Source organism: Drosophila simulans, chromosome X (genome assembly GCF_016746395.2).
Source record: "Drosophila simulans strain w501 chromosome X, Prin_Dsim_3.1, whole genome shotgun sequence".
Taxonomy (NCBI): Eukaryota; Metazoa; Arthropoda; class Insecta; order Diptera; family Drosophilidae; genus Drosophila; species Drosophila simulans.
In genome coordinates this window covers 21059998-21076334 of record NC_052525.2, presented here as the reverse complement: position 1 = coordinate 21076334, position 16337 = coordinate 21059998, and the positions used below count along the sequence as shown (strand labels likewise).

The 16337-nt window shown below is 42.1% G+C and overlaps 3 protein-coding genes across 9 annotated transcripts in view; all 3 read left to right on the top strand.

The window, feature by feature from the left end:
- Positions 1–5332: 5332 nt before the first annotated feature.
- On the top strand, positions 5333–8103 carry LOC120285320 (double-stranded RNA-specific editase 1-like). 4 transcript variants are annotated; one of them, XM_039297227.2, is made up of 5 exons: positions 5333–5474; positions 5670–6535; positions 6648–7011; positions 7155–7732; positions 7785–8103. In XM_039297227.2, exons 3-5 carry the CDS (start codon positions 6666–6668, stop codon positions 7980–7982), a joined length of 1122 nt encoding a protein of 373 aa, XP_039153161.1. In that variant the 5' UTR covers positions 5333–5474; positions 5670–6535; positions 6648–6665; the 3' UTR covers positions 7983–8103. The 4 variants fall into 4 exon arrangements, with proteins under 4 accessions (XP_039153161.1, XP_039153158.1, XP_039153159.1 ...); XM_039297224.2 differs by having other exon boundaries at positions 5670–7011; XM_039297225.2 differs by lacking the exon at positions 5670–6535 and having other exon boundaries at positions 5337–5474.
- Positions 5344–16337, top strand: part of LOC6726616 — a 30402-nt gene continuing 19408 nt past the window's right edge. The window contains exon 1 of the mRNA XM_039297233.1: positions 5344–5474. The gene's annotated coding sequence lies outside the window, so the exon portion shown is untranslated. The remainder of the gene's footprint in view (positions 5475–16337) is intronic.
- Positions 11424–14366, top strand: LOC6739845 (double-stranded RNA-specific editase 1). 4 transcript variants are annotated; one of them, XM_039297231.2, is made up of 5 exons: positions 11424–11621; positions 11793–11806; positions 12918–13236; positions 13380–13957; positions 14010–14366. In XM_039297231.2, the coding sequence occupies exons 2-5, from the start codon at positions 11801–11803 to the stop codon at positions 14205–14207; spliced, it is 1101 nt and encodes a 366-aa protein (XP_039153165.1). In that variant the 5' UTR covers positions 11424–11621; positions 11793–11800; the 3' UTR covers positions 14208–14366. The 4 variants fall into 4 exon arrangements, with proteins under 4 accessions (XP_039153165.1, XP_039153164.1, XP_039153163.1 ...); XM_039297230.2 differs by lacking the exon at positions 11793–11806; XM_039297229.2 differs by lacking the exon at positions 11793–11806 and having other exon boundaries at positions 12873–13236.

The window sequence follows — 16337 nt, the reverse complement described above, 5'->3', positions numbered from 1 at the left end:
AATGAGACCGTGTTTGTGAACCATAACACGATCCAGAAAAAGGCACCAGGAGTAGCTAACTCTCCTGTCCTCAATATCTCTGTGAAACACGAGATCCTGAGTCTCCCATATCTTCACCGCTTGAGTGAGAGAAATTTGGAGCAAATCAGGAAATTCGGAGAAGAAGTCGACGGATGCCGACTGAGCCGGATAGCGCTAATTGCGGGAGTAATTGTCTGCGCTCTTATCTGTGTCGGCCTAACTTACCTACGAGCCACGAGGGCCAAAAGATCCGCGGCCCAACTGACGGATGTCCTCGATCAAATAAGGTCGGCCGAGGGCGGCCTCAATCTTGAAGGGGGAGTAGTTAACTAAGTTAACCGGACCGATCGTCCGTATTCCAGCACCGGCCAAATTGCTGACCAAGCGTTTGACCGGAAGCTTTCACATAGCCGGCAAAAGCTCTGCACATTTGCAGAGGCCGCTATGAAGTTCTCATTCTGTTAGCTTTTAAGCAGTTCGTTTTGGGCATTGACATAATAAAGAGCCATCGCTCATAAGCAAACAACTCCGACACTCTGTCGTTAATCTTTTATATTGATTACAGCATTCTGAGTCTCTAGGCCAGATGCTCCAAGGAAGACAGTCATCTTCCCAACATAATCGTCATAACTCTTCAAGTGAGTTTACTACCCTTGTCTCCCGTGCGAGGGGCATCATCGGTCAACCGGCTTAATATCGGAGACTGCAGCGAGGGAACCTCCAGTGGACACCCGAATTTATATTACTTGTATATGCTGGCCGACCGAGGGCTCGACGCTCATAGCGCGGGGGCCGGGTGACACTTGCAGAGGAGAACCGGAGCTGAGCGGATCATATCTAACTTCAACTTGTCAAGAATAATAAACGAAAACCAAAAGCAAATACTTCGCCTTATTATTTCACATGGAACACATAATTAGGTAATATCCGACCTAGTGCCGATCTGGGGTCATTTCCCCAGGTCGTCGGCACATAATTTGGATAACATAATTTTGTAGATAGATTGTTTTCTATACTTTGTTGTGTACACAAACAAATCTGAAAAACATTCAAAGGAATCAGCTCCCATATATATATATATATAAATATAAATAATATATATATATTATTTAATGAAATTGCTATTACGAAATTAAAAATTGCGACTCTGGCTGGTGCTCGTTACGCCAGAAAATGTGGCTGGCTTTCGCTAAAGCTAGATCTTGGGTAGGAAAAGCTATAAATGATCGTAATATATAGAGAATTAATATAGAGAATATCAAGTGCTGGCTCTGGCTGACGCTTTCATTTGTTGTTATAAAAGCACTTCGGAATAAAATGGATAAAAATCCCAATGAAATGGAGCTTCTAGTCATGACTCAAAATCTGATCTGTCTTTTTTAGGAATCCAACAATTTGTGAAATACTCAAAATCTTGCGTCAACTGATAAAAATTGTATTGCCTACTTTTCGGCCGAAATATATTTTAGCCCACAGACAAGCTACAAAAATTGAATAATGTAGTTTCGGGGCCTTAAGTGATAATTCCCCATAACAGTTTGTCCAAAAATCTTTTATCGTGATCATCATAGAATTTAAGCAGCGAATACTTCAAAGCGATTCGTTGCTCAGATAATTGTCCTTTGTTATTTTTTAGGAGTCGTTAACCAAAACTGTCTGATCCAATTTATATATTTTTCCTAAGTTTTAAAGTCCTCATAGCCAAATGGTTATCCGAAATTGTAAAACACATATTCGCTCACTTTTACAAATTAAATATGCAAAAAATATAAAATAAAACAAAAGAGAACAAAAGAGAATGCTATAGTAGAGTTCCACGACTATCAGATACCCGTTTTTTAGCTGGTGTGAATGCGACGCGAAATGTCATAATTTTTCTGGGATATCGATAGATATTGGGGAATAAAATGAGAAAAAATTGAAAAATTGTTCAAAAGTGGGCGTGGGCGATGAAAAATATCCAACAATTTTTAAGAAATGTGGACGTGACAGTTTTGTGCGGTTTGTGGGCGTTAGAGTGGGCGTGGCAACATGGGTCAACAATCTAGCGCTGCGTCTTTGTCTCTAGAATCTGTATGCTGAATCTCAACATTCTAGCATTTATAGTGAGATTTCGACGTTCATACGGACAGACGGACACGGCCAGATCGACTCGGCTATTGATCCTGATCAAGAATATATATACTATATATAGTAGGAAACGCCTGTTACATACTTTTCAACGTTACTCTACAAGTAACGGGTAAAATATAAAATATAGAAAATATAAATATTGTCATAATCAAGCCCGTTTTATAAGGAAAGGAATAAGAAATACTATACGTTAAATGGTAAAGAGTGAAGGTTTCAAAAACGACCCTCAAAATTTTTAATAAAAACTAATTGTAACTAATAACAACTAACTAATAATAAAAATAAACAAGCAATTTTTTAATTTGTATGCTGCATTCCGATTTAGTAGAATTACTACCAGTATTTCTCTGACGATTATTAAAAGAAAAAATACAAAAATAGTAAAATGTATACATGCTAACATCGCTACCCAAAATTATAAAACCAATTAGTTTAAAAAATGTGTAAAAATAATAATAAAAAAGGGGTTTGCAGATGAAAACATACTCAATATATTTAGGTATGTGCACATAATTCTTATAAATCTCCTTCAGTTAATGTTTATGCGTTATACTGTCACTGCAAATACTAATAAAAGTTTCCACATTTCTCATAATAATATAAACCTAAAACCTAAACTTCAATCGAACCACATCGAGAAAAGTGACCCCACCAAATTCCACACATTACCATGAAATACAATCCAGCAAAAACAATTCCAAAACAGTACGTTTTATCCCCTTAGTCATCAAAATTTCCTTCTTTCGAATTTAAACAACCCAAGCAGTCAGCCAAATTTTAATAGCCGTTCGTTCCCACCAGCATCGGTGTACAAATCTCCAATGTCCCATAAACACGAACGCGCTGACTTAACAATTACCGCTTGCTAATATACAAAATCTTGGGTGACGTAAGTCACCAAGGCCAATATATTTTACACTACTACTGCGCTGAGAATAATGAATAAAATATTAGATTAGGTTTTTGGTTCAAGAAACAACAAAATTAGCCGGAGATCTTTTTAACAGATTTAACTTTATAAATGATTCATGAAATTCTAAAACAGATTCCTTAATTATTTGTTGTACCGCCGTATTCTTATTTTTGTATATTATTATCCTTTTTTAAATTGTTTTTCGTTGTTGTTTCCCGTAGAATATCAATTACTAAGAATTCCTTTTTCTTGCGTCCATACCGAAACGTTTTCAAATTTAAACAAATTTGTGGACACTTCATTTGAGAATCGTTTTAAATGCGCACGAGCCCGGCGTCAAAAAGCAACTGAGAGAAATGAAAAGAAGACTCTCGAAAGGAACCCAAAGATCAAGTCTTTTAATACACACAAAAAAAAAGTTGGCAAGCCGCTTGAAAAATGTAACGAAATATTAAAGTGTAATTGTAGTTCGAAAAATTTTAAGTTAATTTCATGTCTTTTTAATTAAAAAAAATGCCTTTCTTCTTATTTAATTTTAAAATTCAAATTGGCACATGTGGAAACGCGAAAAAAAAACAATTATATTAAAAATGCTGTCTAAGTTTTCTCGTTAAGAATGTTCTTAAAATAGGTGCTGTACAAATTTGACACTAGTTCATCGTCAGTGTACAATTTACATATTCGTGGACACCGTAAATTGATTTTGGTCAGGCGCTTGTACCAAGTGAAAAAAAGTTTTGCGACATTATTTGTTATATAAAAATATTCATCGGATTCCAAACGGCTTGCGAGCTCAGATAGCTGTCGACTTACATTTCCCTAAGCCTATAAGAATTACAATTTTTAAGAAGTTTTCCTGTTTTGTATTTATAATATTTTAGGTATGCAAGCACACTTAATCTTTGACGTCCTGTTTCGTCTTTGGTACAATGTTGTTCAATTTCTTCTCTTAGAGGCGTTTTATTTGGGTGGACCTCAGTTAAAAAAATTGTACCATTTTATTTCAGATATCCCAATTTAAACATAGATCTGTAGTTTAGTGTAGTGATGTAGTGTATATATGTTTGTATTGAGTTCTCTGTAGTCCAGGATCACAAAACGAGTCGTGCTGTCCCATGGTCTTTTGTCCTCGCGAACATTAAAGGCTAGTTGGGCTAAGCCTGTATGCCTATGCAGCGCAGGTTGACTACTGCTTAAATTTTCGTAAAATAATAAAATCCGCGATCTGTCCATTTCCGTCCGTATGAATTTCTAGATCTGAGGAACTATAAAAAGTCAGGGCGTTGAGACTTATGCTCCAGATTCTAGAGCAGTTGATGCAGCAAGTTTGTCCAAAACTGCCATGCCAACCCTTTTTAAAAATGTTCCCATTTTTTTCTGAAAATTATTTGTCTTGGCACTTTCTATAGATGTGCAAAAAGAATGTCGAAAATTCTCCATCGAACTACCACTATCTGAGTTACAGGTATCTTACCTTACTTTGACGAATAATAATATTTGTTTAATATATGAAAAATATTAAAAACTGGGCGATTAATCCCAACCCAGATAGTTAATTCACTTAATTCGGTGTTCATTTTCATAAATTCGCATACTTTCCTATTGCTGTGGTTGAGGAAACGCAAAACTCTTGTTAAAACAGTGTGAACACCTTTTCTGTTTTTCGTTGATTGGAATCTTATAGATTTTGCCCACGCTGCGGACTGCCAAATTGTGTTTGCAAGTCATGAAAACGATTTAATACGTTATTGCATTGCCATTTTCTAACTCGTCGTGTGTGCACAGTGTCTTCAGCTTAAATATTTTAAAAGTACTATACATTTGTGGTCAAAAAATAAACCACGATCATAACAAAAATTTTGTGCGTTAAATTAATAATTTTGTTGTGGGTATGGTTTGAGTTTTAGACTATTCTTTTACTATATTCAAATGTAAGTCAGTCACAAAAAATTGAGGGAATTAACATGCACACGCTCTAAAAGCTATAAATTTCTCAAGAAATACAGAAATACTGTTGCAATTCTTAATTTTCGCATTAATTTTTAGACACTTCAAATAGGCATCTTCGTGTTATTTTTATATTATTGTTAATTATTTTAGAAAAAAATCAGTTGTCTGCGCTCATTTTCCGCCGTCTTTCTATCCCTTCACTTGGTTATATTACTATGGCCAGTGTGAAATGTCTCTAATATACAAGAATCGATTTTCAAAATATGTGAAACAAATATCGATATATTCTGATATATGCATTACATCCCTATTTAGGTTTTTCCCATCAGCGCAGTAAGCTTATCTCTGTGATTTGAACAATGAAAAATTAAATTACAAAAACGAAAAAATCAAGATGGAGGGAAATCTTCGTCCACTCGCGGCAAACAACAAGCCATTTGTCTTTGGAGGCATTTACGTAAGTCGTAAATTTTACGCATTTACGTAAATCTACATTTTTTCCAAGTGTGTGCAGGAGTGTGAGTTTAAACTTCCCTGTGAAGAGATGTGTTCCTGGTGAAAATAGATCACGAAAACAAAAACCATTGTTGGACTCATCCATATTTGATTTGTGAAATAACAAAGTTTTCGATTTTATTTCTATAATTTGCAGCGCACAAAGTGAAAGTGTGTGTATTTATTACAATTGTGAACTCATTTGCAATAGCCACTAAAAGCGGGTTAATCGAAAGTGCAGAGACTGCACTGCAGATCGTTGTCCGAATTCCACCAGCATCCACAATGCACCCTCCAGCCCACCCCCAGCTTTCCCTCTTCCATTGCATTTGTATCCCACCCATTTGGTCATTGCACTCATTCCACTCCGTTCGTGCTTTCGATCAACCAGAGATGGCTAGCACTGCGATAGTTTCACGCTGGACTTGCGGTTATCGCTAACTTTTATGGCTACTGAAAATGCATTCACCCAAAATTGTAACTAAAATTATTAGTTTTGCGTCAGATAGCAATGCCCATTCACTCCACCGAAAGTGCCCGAAACGAGCCGGCGACCATGAGCTCAGCCGATGACCGAAGGATCCCCTTAACTATACTATGCCTATTCCAAAACGAATTCGTGTTCGATTTGTTTCTTACTAAAATAGAAAGAAAAAATTTAACTTATTTTAGAATTGTGTAACTTATAGAGCACTAATCATTAAAAATTAATCTATTTTTGCATATCGGAGAAAATTGCATTAGAATTAGAATTTGATTTTCTCGAACCTCGCTGCAACAGAATACATTAGCGAAAAATTAACTCACCATGAGACTGCATTTATTTGTTAATCGGACTCTGCTGTTTTTAACCCCTTAAAATGTATGAGGGAATTGTTACCCTACCCTAGATCCAAATTCGCTGGGCAGGTGGCTCCGCTGGTGCAGAGCTTCGTTTCGGGGCACTTGGGTCGCAGGAATGGCCATGGCTATTTCCGGAACTATGGTTTTAAGTTGACCAGCCGACCACCCTGACGCTTCCGGGTAACTTGACGACTTGATGGTTTCCGTTGGCCAGCGAGTCGCTTTTCTGTCGACCCACTGGACCAGCCCGTTGCCTTTGCTAACTAATCGGTTAACTCTTTCGCAAACGCAGAATCCCAATGCCACCGTCATGCCTTTGATCCAAATGCAGTTGCAGGCCGCCAATGTCCAGGAGCAGCAGTCTCCTCCGGTGGCTTCATATCCGACACCGGCCACTCCGGTGGCTGTTCAGCAGCCATCGACTCCTGTCCCCGTTCAAGTGCCGAACTCGTCCGTCCAGCAGCAAAATCCGGATGCGGACGCCATCGCCTCGAAGCTGCCCTTGCCAGTTATCATCAAGGAGGAGCCGATCTCTGTCGACGATGAACCGTCCGTCGACATTATAGAGGACAATACCAGTGCCAGTACCAGTGCCAGCGGCATCGGGGGCAAGATCCCATTTAAAAAGATCTTCCAAAAGCGCAAGAAGTCGTCTGGTAAGCGTGGAATTCTTTGGTGATCAGTTTTCCCAGACTTTTATCGCACACACACACGAATCACTAGAGTTCTTATGAAAGGACAGACTGGAAATTACTTAACATTTATACAATAACATATATGTCTTTTAACTCGATCGTAGAACGCACTCGGGACAAGAAGCTGCGACAGAACCGCCAGCTGCGCAAGTCCATGCTCCCCAAGAACGCTCTGATGGCCCTCAACGAGGTTAAGGGCGTGACCATCAGCGATTTCACCATCGACAGCAATACCGACGGGGGATTCACGGCCGTTGTCACTGTGAACTCCAATCAGTACGAGGGCAAGGGTACCTCAAAGATGACAGCCAAGAACGCGGCCTGCGAGAAGGCTTGGCGCGATTTTATAATTGCGAAGATGACGCCTAAGCCTCCCCGTATTCACCAGGTGGAGATGGGTGCGGAGCCAATAGACACTAAAGAGGATGAGGCCGATGCACGGGATGATGATATGCCCATGTTAAATCTGGCTTCGTTTGCCATCTACAAGCTGTTCGCGGAGTGGGAGCGCGAGGGCTATGTCGTACCCGAGATGCACCCTTCGGCCAATGCTGCCCAGCAGGCCGGAGAGGATGCCGGAACTCCAGTTCCCGCCGCGCCGAAGGAGCCAAAGAAGCCGCCAGTGCGTACGGAGCTACCCTCTGGCTGGGAGACCATGCACCCGGCGACCATTCTTTGTATTGTAGGCCAGCCCACCTCACTATATTCACTGTCAGTAATCAATTCCCCTGCAGATGCGCCCGGGACTCAGCTACGTGAACTACGGGTCATCTGGCGACAATACCAACGGCATGCAGCATCTGGGAATCACGGTGGACAACCAGGAATTCCACGCCCACGGCAGATCCAAGAAGATCGCCCGTCGCAACGTGGCCGTGAAAGTGTGCAACTCTCTATTCGGCACAAACTTCACCTACGACGACACCACTTAAGACAACTCCAGCCGCAGACTCCAACTGCCGACAGCAACACACCTCGCCAACACTTAATGTGTTGCTTAAAAGATAATATTATGGATACTGTTCCTTAATTATAATGTATACAAATGTAAAATAGGGGGAAAAAGGGTCGACAAGATTCGCCAACGAGTTCGGGTGGGCGCTAAGTCTGTCGGCATATCGGCTGCTGTGGAAGTTTATTTGGTCTCCCAGTGGGACAACTTTTAAGTCCTTTTCGATGACTCGGTTGCTCACATACCAGGGTAGCCCAGATGCATGTCGTGCCGCTCGCGATTGTATTACTCCAAGCCCATTGAGCTGAGTCCCGGAGGCAAACTCCACACTTGGATTGCGTAGGTCAGTGTTGGACCTAATATGGCTTTTATTAAGGGAGCCTTAACTGCCATATGAGGGTTGCTTGAGTGGAAAAGCCTGTCCAGCTTTTTCAGCTTCCATGAGGATTTGGCTCTAACTGCCGTGATATGGGCTTTTCAACTCAGCGTCCATCAAGGTGAACTCCGAAGTAGCAGTGGGATGAGACGTGGTCAATGGTATTTCCGTCAAAGAGAAGACCTAGGCATGTTGAGGTCGCAGGGTAAATGTGACACAGGCCGACTTAGTGAATGTAATGGATTTGTTCCATTTACCAGTCCATCGCTCGATTGCATGCAGCCATTCCTGAACTGCATTGGGCTGAATTGAAAGGATGAGTGCGACGCAAGCATGGCGGTGTCATCAGTGTAGGTGGCCAGGAGCAGCTGAGCAGGGGAGGCTTCATCGGTGTTGTTGACGGGAGTTGGAATGTCAGCAGTGTACAGGGTATACGGGAAGGGTCCAAGCACACTTCCCTGTGGAACCCCTGCATGAATGTGTTCCAGGCTTGACCGACAGTTTCGTACAGCAACATCGAAGGGCCGATCAGCGATGAAGGAGCTGAGGATGGCATAATGGGCTGCTCGGAGGAGATCTTTCATTTTATATAGCAGACCTACATGCCACACCTTATCAAACGCTTGTTTCACGTCCAAAAATACGCCGACTGTTCAAAGCTAGTTCTTGTGGGATGTGTCACCTACCTCCGGCAGTTCCATCAAGCGGGTAAGCAAAATTCTCTCAAAAACGTTGGAGAAAGTTGGTAGCAGGATTATCGGGCGGTATGAGTCGATCTGTGTTGGTGACTTTCCAGCTTTGGGGATCATTACAATGCGCGCACGTTTTCATTGCCTGGGAAAATTACCTAATCTTAGCATAGCATTAAATATTTTCACAAGAGCAAGCACTCCTTTGCGTGGTAGAAATTTCGCAGTTCGGTTGTCTATGCCATAGTAACCAGGGTTTTTTTTGGCTGCAAAGCCTTTAGTTGCATAATTACCTTATGCGGTAAGGTATAGGGCGTGTCTGAGCGTCGGAGTATGAATATTGCTGGTAAATGCTAGGATCTCCTGTCGCGGTGTATTGTCTTCTGAGGCGTCTTTTGTGGCTAAGTCCCTAGCCTCCAAGCTTAAAATGGCAGGCCTCCTTATGGCCGTGAGACCAACTTGGTGTAGCCTGCCCTGCAGCTTCAATGATCGCCGATGTGAAGTAGTCGACGTACGCTTCCAGCCTACTGCTAGTGTCAATGAAAATGTTGAGTTCTACAGTAGCCTCGATGTGTTCTTTAAAGATCCGAATTCTCGCTTGTGGAGACAGCATTTTTTTAACACTTCTAAATGATTGGGCGTCTTCAATCAATGGCAGATGATGGTCAGATAACAGTTCTGTCAGCACTTTCACCCTGATTAGTTGCTGTCTAAAGCCTTTGGAGATCCCAAAATCTATGGCACTTGGAGAGGCAGTTGCACGGTGGGGGTAGCATGTGGCTTCTCCAATTGTGTGTGATGAACTGCCCAGCAATGGCATCTGTCCATCTAAGTGTAAGGAGGGCAGTATATTAAGGCAACATTAAAGTTTCCTCTGCTTGCAGTCAGCTGAATAGTTACTTCCTGGATATGATTTTGAGATAGAGTGGCGATGAGAGATATTTGATCTAGCAAGGATGTTGTCTGTCATCCGGATGGTTGGCAGTATGTAGGGTAAAGCCATAGACCAAAGACAAAAATAAGTTATTAGGCAAATCGATCTTGCAAATTTACAAGATTAATACAAATGTGAAAAAAAATCAACACATTTTTCAAAAGTGTGGGCGTGGTAGTTTTATGCGGTTTGTAAATAAACTTGCGCAACATCTATGTCTCTAAAAACTGTATGCTGAATCTCAACCTTCTAGCTTTTATATTTCCTGAGATCTCGACGTTCATACGGACAGACGGTCATGGCTTGATCGACTCGGCTATTGATCCTGATCAAGAATACATATAATTTATATAGTCGGCAACGCTTCCTTCTGCTTGTTATATACTTTTCAACAAATCTAGTATAGCTCTACAAGTAAAAGGTATAAAAATTGTATCATTTTGTTTCAGATACTACAATGTAAACATAGATCTATAGTTACCTTGTGGTTTCATTTGATCCGGGTTTGTCTTCATTGTCAATAGTTTTGTGACTTGAGCAGCGAAAAATTAAATTGGATTTTTTGTAGGTGGGTGTATATAAGTTCTCTGTAGTCTATGATTACAAAACGAGTCGTGCTTTCCCATGGTCTTTTGTCCGACTGCCCGATTGTATGAACTTTGGAACATCGCGAACCTTAAGTGCTAGTTGGGACTAAGCCTGTATGCAGCGCAGGTTGACTACTGCTTCAATTTTCGTAAAATAATAAAAACCGCGATCTGTCCATTTCTGTCCGTATAAATTTCTAGATCTGAGGAACTATAAAAAGTCAGGGCGTTGAGACTTATTCTCCAGATTATAGAGCAGTTTGTCCAAAACTGCCATGCCAACACTTTTCAAAAATGTTCCCATTTTTTTCAGAAAATTATTTGTCTTGGAGCTTTCTATAGATATGCCAAAAGAATGTCGAAAATTCTCCATCGAACTACCCCTATCTGAGTTACAGGTATCTTACCTTACTTTGACGAATAATAATATTTGTTTAATATATGAAAAATATTAAAAACTGGGCGATTAATCCCAACCCAGATAATTAATTCACTTAATTCGGTGTTTATTTTCATAAATTCGCATTCTTTCCTATTGCTGTGGTTGAGGAAACGCAAAACTCTTGTTAAAACAGTGTGAACACCTTTTCTGTTTTTCGTTGATTGGAACCTTATAGATTTTGCCCACGCTGCGGACTGTCAAATTGTGTTTGCAAGTCATAAAAAAGATTTAATACGTTAAAGCATTGCCTTTTTTAACTCGTTAAGAAACAAAGAATTAATTTTTTATATATTATTTTACATTTTTGGACACTTCAAATACCGATCTATTCACTTGGTTATATGACTATGGCTAGTGTGAAATGTCTATAATATATTTAATACAAAAATCGATTTTCGAAATATGTACAAAATACTTACATATAGTTTGACATGACATCCCTACTTTAGTTTTTCACAACAGTGCATTAAGGTTGTCTCTGTGATTAGAGCAGTGAAAAATTAAATTAGAAAAAACAGAAAAATCAAGATGAAGCGAAATCGTCATCCATTTGCTGCAAACAACAAGCCATTTGTCTTTGGAGGCATTTACGTAAGAATCTCTAAATATTTTGCAAGTGTGTGAGTTTAAGGTTCCCTGTGACGTCACGAAGAGATGTATTCCGAGTGAAAATACATCACGAAAACAAAAACCATTGTTGGACTTATCCATATTTGATTTGTGAAATAACAGAGTTTTCGATTTTATTTCTATAATTTGCAGCGCACAAAATGAGTGTGTGTGTTCACCACAATTGTGAATTCATTTGCAATAGCCACTAAAAGCGGGTTAATCGAAAGTGCAGACCGTTGTCCGAATTCCACCAGCATCCACAATGCACCCTCCAGCCCACCCCCAGCTTTCCCTCTTCCATTGCATTTGTATCCCACCCATTTGGTCATTGCACTCATTCCACTCCCTTCGTGCTTTCGATCAACCAGAGATGGCTAGCACTGCGATGGTTTCACGCTGGACTTGCGGTTATCGCTAACTTTTATGGCTACTGAAAATGCATTCACCCAAAATTGTAACTAAAATTATTAGTTTTGCGTCAGATAGCAATGCCCATTCACTCCACCGAAAGTGCCCGAAACGAGCCGGCGACCATGAGCTCAGCCGATGACCGAAGGATCCCCTTAACTATACTATGCCTATTCCAAAACGAATTCGTGTTCGATTTGTTTCTTACTAAAATAGAAAGAAAAAATTTAACTTATTTTAGAATTGTGTAACTTATAGAGCACTAGTCATTAAAAATTACTCTATTTTTGCATAACGGAGAAAATTGTATTAGAATTAGAATTTGATTTTCTCGAACCTCGCTGCAACAGAATACATCAGCGAAAAATTAACTCACCATTAGACTGAATTTATTTGTTAATCGGACTTTGCCGTTTTTAACCCCTTGAATTGAATGAGGGAATAGTTACCCTACTAGTAGAGTACACCTGATTTCCATAGATTAGCATAGACAACCAGGTCCCGGAGTCCTTGGCTGGATGCAATGACCGGAGATCCACAGTCGCTGGGCAGGTGACTCCGCTGGTGCAGAGCTTCGTTTCAGGGCACTTGGGTCGCAGGAATGGCCATGGCTAGTTCCTGAACTATGGTTTTAAGTAGACCAGCCGACCACCCTGACGCTTCCGCGTAACTTGACGACTTGATGGTTTCCGTTGGCCAGCGAGTCGCTTTTCTGTCGACCCACTTGACCAGCTCGCTGCAAGTGATTTTGTCTAGGGTAGCCAGGCGGAACCCGTTGCCTTCGCTAACTAATCGGCTAATGAAACTCTTTCGCAAACGCAGAATCCCAATGCCACCGTCAAGCCTTTGATCCAAATGCCGTTGCAGGCCGCCAATGTCCAGGAGCAGCAGTCTCCTCCGGTGGCTTCATATCCGACACCGGCCACTCCGGTGGCTGTTCAGCAGCCATCGACTCCTGTCCCCGTTCAAGTGCCGAACTCGTCCGTCCAGCAGCAAAATCCGGATGCGGACGCCATCGCCTCGAAGCTGCCCTTGCCAGTTATCATCAAGGAGGAGCCGATCTCTGTCGACGATGAACCGTCGGTCGACATTATAGAGGACAATACCAGTGCCAGTACCAGTGCCAGCGGCATCGGGGGCAAGATCCCATTTAAAAAGATCTTCCAAAAGCGCAAGAAGTCGTCTGGTAAGCGTGGAATTCTTTGGTGATCAGTTTTCCCAGACTTTTATCGCACACACACACGAATCACTAGAGTTCTTATGAAAGGACAGACTGGAAATTACTTAACATTTTTACCATAACATATATGTCTTTTAACTCGATCGTAGAACGCACTCGGGACAAGAAGCTGCGACAGAACCGCCAGCTGCGCAAGTCCATGCTCCCCAAGAACGCTCTGATGGCCCTCAACGAGGTTAAGGGCGTGACCATCAGCGATTTCACCATCGACAGCAATACCGACGGGGGATTCACGGCCGTTGTCACTGTGAACTCCAATCAGTACGAGGGCAAGGGTACCTCAAAGATGACAGCCAAGAACGCGGCCTGCGAGAAGGCTTGGCGCGATTTTATAATTGCGAAGATGACGCCTAAGCCTCCCCGTATTCACCAGGTGGAGATGGGTGCGGAGCCAATAGACACTAAAGAGGATGAGGCCGATGCACCGGATGATGATCTGCCCATGTTGAATCTGGCTTCGTTTGCCATCTACAAGCTGTTCGCGGAGTGGGAGCGCGAGGGCTATGTCGTACCCGAGATGCACTCTTCGGCCAATGCTGCCCAGCAGGCCGGAGGGGATGCCGGAACTCCAGTTCCCGCCGCGCCGAAGGAGCCAAAGAAGCCGCCAGTGCGTACGGAGCTACCCTCTGGCTGGGAGACCATGCACCCGGCGACCATTCTTTGCATTGTAGGCCAGCCCACCTCACTATATTCACTGTCAGTAATCAATTTCCCTGCAGATGCGACCGGGACTCAGCTACTCGGACTACGGGTCATCTGGCGACAAGACCAACGGCATGCAGCATCTGGGAATCACGGTGGACAACCAGGAATTCCACGCCCACGGCAGATCCAAGAAGATCGCCCGTCGCAACGTGGCCGTGAAAGTGTGCAACTCTCTGTTCGGCACCAACTTCGCCTACGGCGACACCGCTTAAGACACCAACTCCAACTGCCGACAGCAACACACCTCGCCAACACGCCTCTCATAACGGCCAGCAATCAGAAGATTGCGTCCCTGACTTCAAATGCGCAACTCAAAGAATTCCTTCTCTGTGAAGGTGAAGAGGCATATTAAACAAGAATTTACCAATTTAGCTTGCATTTGGGACAGCTCTTACTTATGATTTTTTAGGTGGGCCGCAGCCGTTTTCAACCACGACTAATCTTGAACTGCAAGATTATCCGAATAATTTTAACGCAAGGTTCCTTGGTAATGCTGATTAATTTTTTCCGTGTATTTTGTTATACACTGTTGGCTTGTTTTTTTTTTTTTTTTTTTGAAAACGCTTCCACAGAAGAGCATTTCGGTGGCAGATTGGGTATCAAATAATAATTATGCTTACCAGTGAATTAAATTTTTTGTCGTTATCTAGATTAAGCTAAATTAATGTTAGGTCTTGGGTGGTATAATTACTTGATTTTTTAAAACATGAAGACATAAATATATGCATTGAATATAAAATTGTAAAGTGCATTTTGATTTCTTGTGTTCATACTCGTACAGAATCAACACGAAGAATGTTTTTTTTTTTTGAAATCTTTTATTGTTCTGAACTTATGAACTTAATGTGTTGCTTAATATTATGGATACTGTTCCTTAATTATAATGTATACAAATGTAAAATAGGGGGAAAAAGGGTCGACAAGATTCGCCAACGAGTTCGGGTGGGCGCTAAGTCTGTCGGCATATCGGCTGCTGTGGAAGTTTATTTGGTCTCCCAGTGGGACAACTTTTAAGTCCTTTTCGATGACTCGGTTGCTCACATACCAGGGTAGCCCAGATGCATGTCGTGCCGCTCGCGATTGTATTACTCCAAGCCCATTGAGCTGAGTCCCGGAGGCAAACTCCACACTTGGATTGCGTAGGTCAGTGTTGGACCTAATATGGCTTTTATTAAGGGAGCCTTAACTGCCATATGAGGGTTGCTTGAGTGGAAAAGCCTGTCCAGCTTTTTCAGCTTCCATGAGGATTTGGCTCTAACTGCCGTGATATGGGCTTTTCAACTCAGCGTCCATCAAGGTGAACTCCGAAGTAGCAGTGGGATGAGACGTGGTCAATGGTATTTCCGTCAAAGAGAAGACCTAGGCATGTTGAGGTCGCAGGGTAAATGTGACACAGGCCGACTTAGTGAATGTAATGGATTTGTTCCATTTACCAGTCCATCGCTCGATTGCATGCAGCCATTCCTGAACTGCATTGGGCTGAATTGAAAGGATGAGTGCGACGCAAGCATGGCGGTGTCATCAGTGTAGGTGGCCAGGAGCAGCTGAGCAGGGGAGGCTTCATCGGTGTTGTTGACGGGAGTTGGAATGTCAGCAGTGTACAGGGTATACGGGAAGGGTCCAAGCACACTTCCCTGTGGAACCCCTGCATGAATGTGTTCCAGGCTTGACCGACAGTTTCGTACAGCAACATCGAAGGGCCGATCAGCGATGAAGGAGCTGAGGATGGCATAATGGGCTGCTCGGAGGAGATCTTTCATTTTATATAGCAGACCTACATGCCACACCTTATCAAACGCTTGTTTCACGTCCAAAAATACGCCGACTGTTCAAAGCTAGTTCTTGTGGGATGTGTTACCTACCTCCGGCAGTTCCATCAAGCGGGTAAGCAAAATTCTCTCAAAAACGTTGGAGAAAGTTGGTAGCAGGATTATCGGGCGGTATGAGTCGATCTGTGTTGGTGACTTTCCAGCTTTGGGGATCATTACAATGCGCGCACGTTTTCATTGCCTGGGAAAATTACCTAATCTTAGCATATCATTAAATATTTTCACAAGAGCAAGCACTCCTTTGCGTGGTAGAAATTTCGCAGTTCGGTTGTCTATGCCATAGTAACCAGGGTTTTTTTTTGCTGCAAAGCCTTTAGTTGCATCATTACCTTATGCGGTAAGGTATAGAGCGTGTCTGAGCGTTGGAGTATGAATATTGCTGGTAAATGCTAGGATCTCCTGTCGCGGTGTATTGTCTTCTGAGGCGTCTTTTGTGGCTAAGCAAGTCCCTAGCCTTCAAGCTTAAAATGGCAGGCCTCCTTATGGCCAACTTGGTGTAGCCTGCCTTGCAGC

Bases quoted from the DNA above. Each gene is read 5' to 3' on its own strand.
- LOC120285320 (XM_039297224.2), top strand. From the start codon at position 6,552: ATGGTTTCCGTTGGCCAGCGAGTCGCTTTTCTGTCGACCCACTGGACC. The intron at 7,012-7,154 runs GTAAGCGTGGAA...ACTCGATCGTAG, and splicing joins AAAGCGCAAGAAGTCGTCTG to AACGCACTCGGGACAAGAAG. The intron at 7,733-7,784 runs GTAGGCCAGCCC...ATTCCCCTGCAG, and splicing joins CGGCGACCATTCTTTGTATT to ATGCGCCCGGGACTCAGCTA.
- LOC6739845 (XM_044923609.1), top strand. From the start codon at position 12,733: ATGGTTTCCGTTGGCCAGCGAGTCGCTTTTCTGTCGACCCACTTGACC. The intron at 13,237-13,379 runs GTAAGCGTGGAA...ACTCGATCGTAG, and splicing joins AAAGCGCAAGAAGTCGTCTG to AACGCACTCGGGACAAGAAG. The intron at 13,958-14,009 runs GTAGGCCAGCCC...ATTTCCCTGCAG, and splicing joins CGGCGACCATTCTTTGCATT to ATGCGACCGGGACTCAGCTA.